At 32.4% G+C, this 7,563-nt stretch overlaps 1 protein-coding gene across 2 annotated transcripts in view; it reads left to right on the forward strand.

The window, feature by feature from the left end:
- The window catches only part of LOC106470320 (proteasome activator complex subunit 3-like), a 39,074-nt gene extending 32,285 nt beyond the window's left edge, over nt 1-6,789 (forward strand). For both annotated transcript variants that reach the window (XM_013930867.2, XM_013930869.2), the window contains 5 exons: nt 1,121-1,233; nt 2,580-2,648; nt 3,398-3,520; nt 5,905-5,991; nt 6,670-6,789. In XM_013930867.2, the coding sequence (XP_013786321.1) occupies nt 1,121-1,233; nt 2,580-2,648; nt 3,398-3,520; nt 5,905-5,991; nt 6,670-6,750 (473 nt within the window). In that variant the 3' untranslated portion in view covers nt 6,751-6,789. The remainder of the gene's footprint in view (nt 1-1,120; nt 1,234-2,579; nt 2,649-3,397; nt 3,521-5,904; nt 5,992-6,669) is intronic.
- Nucleotides 6,790-7,563: the final 774 nt, after the last annotated feature.

Genomic DNA, 7,563 nt, shown 5'->3' on the forward strand with positions numbered 1-7,563 from the left:
CTTTAATACAACAGCAAATGTACAACGTTTCGACAAGGTTTTGTCATCATCAGGTAATATAATATTTCTTTATTAGCATAGCGGGTTTTATAATGACACAAAATAACAAGTCATTGCATTGTTGGGCTTGGCATGGCCAGGTGGTTAGGGCACTCGATTCGCAACCTGTGGGTTGTGGGTTCGATTCCCTGTACCAACAAACATGCTCGCCCTTTCAATCGTGGGGGTGTTATAATGTGATGGTCAACCCCCACTATTCATTGGTAAAAGAGTATCCCAAGAGTTGGCTGTGGGTGGTGATGACTAGCTGCCTTCCCTCTAGTCTTGTACTGCTAAATTAGGGATGGCTAGCACAGATAGCCCTTCATGTAGCTTTGTACGAAATTCAAAACAAACAAACGTTGCACTGTTTTAAATTAGTGAGTGAGACTAGGTACAAACAGGTGCTCAAGCCATTTAAACTTTTATTATTTGAGATAGCACATTTCTTGTCATGTGTGGCTGAGTAACTGGCTCCAGAAACATTTCATGGGTATGTAGCTACATGAAACATACGTACTTCGTCTGGAATTATTGATATGGTAATGTTTTTTGTAATGAATGCTGTGCTAGAAGAGTACCATGGCTTAAAAAGGTTGAGAACCACTGACCTATCTGAAGTATCCCATTATGCCAGAGAGGAAGATTGTACAGTAAATTTGAATATTACTGATTATAAACCATACACAGAAAAATAAATATAAAAGAAACTTTCTACATCCACCTAACTGATAGCACTGTAAACCTAGCATAGAAGTTGGCAAGATCTGGATACCACTCCTGAAGATTTAAATTATAATGGGGAAAACTTCGTTATTTTGGCTCCTGTGTAGTTGCAGCCTGTATTATAAGTGCACAAAAATGAAGCATTACTTTTTTTTAGTGTTACACTCACCATGCTTTTATTTGCTTTCAGTGGGAATAATAGTATAATTAATATTTCTATATACATTTAAGATTTATGAGTATAGGTAAGCAGTTGGGTATATAATTTTGAGACAATAATATATTTGAGTTTAACAACTTTATTTAATATTTGTTACTTATATTGTCATATTCAAGATATTTATCAAATATACAGGGACAAAGGTCTTTGCTCTACCCAGTGGATCTACAGCGGCTAACAGATTTATCAGCGAGATGATAGATGTAGTCAAGCCACGTGTTAAGGATTTAGTAGAGGATACCAATAAGGTAAGACGTGCGAACACTTTTACGGCCCAGTTACCTCTGTACACATTATTTCTGCGTATAGTTTTAAAGCTGTTGAACTAACTAAAGAATAACAGTATATATCCATGAATCATGTCAGTTGCTTAACCCATTCATCATAGAATGGGTTTATTAAACCCGTTTTTTTTTCAGCCAACATTGAATGAAGTATGATTATATTACACCCGACATTAATCCAGTCAGAGTGAAGTATGATTATATTACACCCGACATTAATCCAGTCAGAGTGAAGTATGATTATATTACACCCAACATTAATCCAGTCAGAGTGAAGTATGATTATATTACACCCACAATTAATCCAGTCAGAGTGAAGTATGATTATATTACACCCGACATTAATCCAGTCAGAGTGAAGTATGATTATATTACACCCGACATTAATCCAGTCAGAGTGAAGTATGATTATATTACACCCAACATTAATCCAGTCAGAGTGAAGTATGATTATATTACACCCGACATTAATCCAGTCAGAGTGAAGTATGATTATATTACACCCGACATTAATCCAGTCAGAGGTAATGGTTTGTTTAAATGTGAAGTCCTAATTTTTTGTTTTTAGAATTACAAAGTTGTTTTATTATTCTAAGAATAATTTGTCATGTATTTTTTACCCTTTGTGTTTTTGTTGGTAATTAATGTAAGTTTTATTATCTGTAATAATTGAAAGGAAAGTAAGAATTCTAAACATTGGTCGCAATATTTAGTATTCTCTTTGTTTTTTATGGTCAAAACACAGTTTACAGTTATATTTCAACCCAAAAGTGGATGTTAACTGGACCTTTAGTAATTAAATAATTAAACTATTTTTATGGTAGTCACTGCTATTACATCATCTGGTTTTAATTCGTCAGTTGCATCCTTTTTGATATATAAATTCAATTGTGAAATATATATATATGTACTCGAGAACAGAAAATAATTTATTATCGAAATGTACACGGTGACTCAAATCTGTTTATAACCTGTAAAAAAAAATTGAAAACTCATTAAAGAGCAAAATGCTCTCGTAAGTCACTGGTTAATAACTAAAAGCTTCAGGGTTATACTAGAAACCATTGTATAAAATTAGAAGGGTAGGCTTAGCGAAGTGAAAATATTGCTACAAAATAATGTATTCTAATAAGTAGAATTAGCATTGGAAAAAAAAATAAAAACATATGAAACAATGACTGTACCAAACCTTATAAATAATGTTTCTGGTGTTCAGCTTCTTAACAACATTGTATGTCACACTTCGTAGTTATTTGTTTTCTATGAATCTGAGAATAAATTTATATACGGATTTTTCATAAATTTTTCAGCTGAAAATGTGGATCCAGTTCATGATTCCTCGTATCGAGGATGGAAATAACTTTGGTGTTTCTGTTCAGGTATGTGTGTGTGAAGTGTCTTCATTAACTACAGGGTGTATCTTGCTCATCTTTGATTTTAAAAAATGATCAGTGTTGGGTATTGGTTTGTCCAGGCAAGTTAATGTTGTTTTTCTACAATTGTTTAGTACAAGTGACAAAGCTACTCAAGTGGTGTTTCTTGATAACCTCTAATAAACTATCTAGAATGTGGTAGTTCTAAGTCTTTAATGAACTTAAACAACAAATATATTAAAATGGATTTATCTGTGAGCATACAAAAGTGATAAAAGAGATGTTTAGTTCAAAATTATATGAGAGCTGGAAGTCTCTAATAATTTGAAACAAGTCAGTCAACATGTAATAGCATTAATAGTCTCATTGCGACCTTAGTATCCATTTGTCAACTTGAATAACACTTCAAACAACTAATTGTTTGGACTTACACCATTTCCAGTTATTTGTAAGTTATACAAGAGTTGACTTTTTTAATTTGCTCTGCATTGTATTACTACCTAAGTGCAGAGCTGTATGCGTATCTAAGGCTTTATTTTTGTGGAATTTCTTATTGTTTAACATTATAGAATAATTATGTTAAATGAATGTCTCAAAAAAAAAATTTTTTTTAATGTTTGAGTTCCTTTCATGATTAAATATTTTAAGTTATAAGTTTTACGGAGAAAAAAAAAATCTTATAACGAAAGCATATTTTAAAAAACAACGTGACCACTTGTTACAGTATAATTTGTACCTGTATTCCATTCTACCAGGAAGACACTTTAGGAGAGATTAGAACGGTGGAAAGTGAAGGTGCTTCCTACTTTGATCAGCTGTCTCGATATTACATGACTAGAGCTAAAATTGTCTCAAAAGTTGCCAAATATCCTTATATCGTAAGTAGGAAATCTTTTTTTAAACAGTTTCTTTCATAATTATAAATTCCAATAGCATTTACTTAGTTGTTAAGTTTTAGGTACAACAAATTAAACCATTCAGTAACGGAGTTGAAATTTTTTCATTCGCTACAATTTGATAAACTGTTGATCAATAAAACACTTTATTACAACAATCAACTTTGATATTTTACGTAGAAATTTATTTCAGCACAGTAAGAAGATTATGTGAAACATTTTAATCTGAAAAAATTCATCGTGTCCAGCGTTTACTATTGTAAACTTCTTTGGGGAGAAAAGTGTTTCATCGACATTGAAAGTATTACGAATGAAAACGTTTTTGTGTACAGAGGAGTCATTGAACTTCTCATGAACAAATTATATGTTCTTCTGCAGTGGTGTGTTATTGTGGGTTGTGTTGTTGTATGTTCTTCTGCAGTGGTGTGTTATTGTAGGTTGTGTTATTATATGTTCTTCTGCAGTGGTGTGTTATTGTGGGTTGTGTTGTTATATGTTCTTCTGTGGTGTGTTATTGTGGGTTGTGTTGTTATATGTTCTTTTGTGGTGTGTTATTGTGGGTTGTGTTGTTATATGTTCTTTTGTGGTGTGTTATTGTGGGTTGTGTTATATGTTCTTCTGTGGTGTGTTATTGTGGGTTGTGTTGTTATATGTTCTTCTGTGGTGTGTTATTGTGGGTTGTGTTGTTATATGTTCTTTGTGGTGTGTTATTGTGGGTTGTGTTGTTATATGTTCTTTTGTGGTGTGTTATTGTGGGTTGTGTTGTTATATGTTCTTCAGTGGTGTGTTATTGTGGGTTGTGTTGTTATATGTTCTTCTTCAGTGGTGTGTTATTGTGGGTTGTGTTGTTTTTGTTCTTCTGCAGTGGTGTGTTATTGTGGGTTGTGTTATATGTTCTGCTGTGGTGTGTTATTGTGGGTTGTGTTGTTTTTGTTCTTCTTCAGTGGTGTGTTATTGTGGGTTGTGTTGCAGCACCACCAGTGATGTCGTTAGAACCCACACATTTGTTTCTCAGCTAATTTGTAACTATTCAGTTTTGAAATGTTGCAAAGGATAGACTTATGGCAGGAGGGTCACATCACAGCCTTTCTGAGGAAGAATACTCCTGTTGTAAGATTATTAACCCTTTGCATCTAGGTGTGACTGTTTTGCCCATGTAATGACCTGTTACAGTGTTACATTCAAAATTTAATTAAACCAATTTATGGTCAAGGCATTTCAATAAACTTGACATCTAAACGTAGCTTAATACACAGGTTTTTTTTATATGATCTAAGTTTTAATGTCAAGAAGAAACGTTTAAAAAAATTCTCAATTTAAATTTGGTTGTATCACTTGATGAGTCTTAGCTCCAATTTTGCTTTAAAATTTTCTAACTTCAAAAATAGGCTGTTCCAGTTTCCAACCAAATAGAAACACAAACTAAACATAATTTAACACAAGCAAGAATTTAAAATTTGCTCTTCTTACCTTCTTGATTTGCTGAGAAATCAATAAATTTGTCACACCCAACAGAGACCCTCCCCCTCCCTTGTCTCTCTATCTATCTTAACTTTCAAGGTTATTTTGCTAATTTTACAGTCCAAGTCTCGCATCAAAATAATCTGTTAATGAGTCAGACAATTAATCGATTATCAATTTCCACTGACCACCCAACTCTATCAACTTTCAAAATTAATGAGTCAGACAATTAATCAGATTATCGAGTTCCACTGACCACCCAACTCTAATGTCAACTTTCAAAATTAATGAGTCAGACGATTAATCAGTTATCAAGTTGCACTGACCACCCAACTCTAATGTCAACTTTCAAATTAATGAGTCAGACGATTAATCGATTATCGAGTTCCACTGACCACCCAACTCTAATGTCAACTTTCAAAATTAATGAGTCAGACGATTAATCAGTTATCAAGTTCCACGGACCACCCAACTCTATCAACTTTCAAAATTTCTCATTTCAAGATGCAGTAAAGATTTTCCTCTTTCACTTGCTAAACATAAAGAACAGGTAAGAATCAATGGATGTAAAGGCTGTCCCATTTTTATTAAATCCTCATCAGAAATACACCAGAATGCCTCTCAGAGCATCTAAAGTTTTAAAATTTTACAGGGGGAGCAAGCCCCCAGATCCCTCAGAAAGTTTGTGCTTGTAGTTTTCACTGCTTCAGATCCTGGCTAATACCCTTGAATATATGCCAATGATCTTTTCAGGAAAATTTCTTTTTTTACAGTACTATATATATATATTTATTTATTTATTATTAAGACAATTTTTTTAACATCAAATGAGTAGTTATTTTTAAATCACCAAAGTAATTTGTCTTGCAAAATAAGAAATCACTTTTAATGTGTTTAACCAATAGGAAGATTACAGGCGAACAGTTGATGAACTTGATGAAAAGGAATACATTGGACTGAGATTAGTGCTAAGTGAAGTCAGAAATCATTATGTAAGTTTTGTTGGTTTTTAAAATGTACAAAACTACAATACCAAATAAAAAAAATAGTTTAATGCACCTTTCTAATAGGATCCAATATTAAATAAAATTTAAGAACAAACAAATTGAGGGATGTTATTGGGTAATTTACTTAAATTGTTTGAATGTTCGTTTTATAGCACCCCCTAGTGGCACAGTGGTATGTTTCGGACTTCAAACGCTAGAAACCGGGTTTTTTATACCTGTGGTGGGTAGAACACAGATAGCCCATTGTGTAACTTTGTTTGAATGTTCGTTTTATAGCACCCCTCTAGTGGCACAGTGGTATGCTTCGGACTAGAACTAGAAACTGGGTTTTTTTTATACCTGTGGTGGGCAGAGGACACATATCCCATTGTGTAACTTTGTGCTTAAGTTACAAACAGACAAATCATTTTATAAGCTAATGACACTTACTTTAAAATATTGATTTTGATATCATTGATTAAATTGTTCACATACTCATTTTTACCCAGAACTATTATAATATTCTAAAAGGTGACTGGTATTATCTTCTGTATATTATTGTTACAAAAATATATATAAATGTTTATTGCTTTTAAACACTGTTAAAATAATTTATTCCAGTTTTAGTCAACAAAAGTGAAAATATTTGTTGTTACCACTTTCCAATTTCCCCTGTTTTTCCAGGCTACTCTTCATGACGTCATCACTAAAAACATGGAAAAAATAAAGAGACCGAGGACATCCAACAGTGAAGCTATGTACTGAATGTAGTTGGGGAATAAAATGATAGGAAAGTTCTCAACACCTTGTGGCTTGTTGAACGTTCACACAAACAGCCAGAAACATTCAGAGTACTTTCTAAGATACTGTTTTTTTATTTTATTTGAAAGTCATAAATAAAAGGAAAATAAAGTCAATGAATATAAAAGGGAACTGCTAAAAAGAAATCTTTCAAACTAAAATATCCAGTAAATACATGTAATTTTTAAAGAAAATAGAAGGGAATTAACTGTTTAAAATTATTCTTTTCACAGTAGAACTCTTTAATTTCAACCCATATTTTAGTATACGTTTGTTTTTCCTAATACTCTAACACAAAGACTTGGTTTTGTGACTATTTCTCTCAATCTCACTTAATATTCAACTTGTTTTCCCACACAAAATATAACTTTACACAGTGTAGAAACTTTTCAGCGGTTGTGTGTTTTATTAAAAATACTTACAAATTTCAAGACAAGTAGTTTTTGTATATTTTATACAAAAGAGAAGGGGAGTGACTACTCTTACTACAATTGGAGTTATCTATTTTTGAGATAAAGCTATTGATTATGTATTTGTGCATAGTTTTATAGGTCATTCATTACTTTCGAAGCAGATCGTGATTTGAAGATATTGTAATTTTTTTTATAATGAATGTTTGAGAAAGTGTAGGAATATACTTTAAATTTGTAATACAGGTTTTTAACCACTGATGAAATGCTGTAAAAGATGTGATGTTTAGTTTTATACAATATACATGTCGTTATTTGAATATTTCTGATGGCATTTTGTGGTAGTGGTAGTGTTGGCGATGATGTT

The sequence above is a fragment of the Limulus polyphemus genome, unplaced genomic scaffold, assembly GCF_000517525.1.
Source record: "Limulus polyphemus unplaced genomic scaffold, Limulus_polyphemus-2.1.2 Scaffold3942, whole genome shotgun sequence".
Lineage (NCBI taxonomy): Eukaryota > Metazoa > Arthropoda > Merostomata > Xiphosura > Limulidae > Limulus > Limulus polyphemus.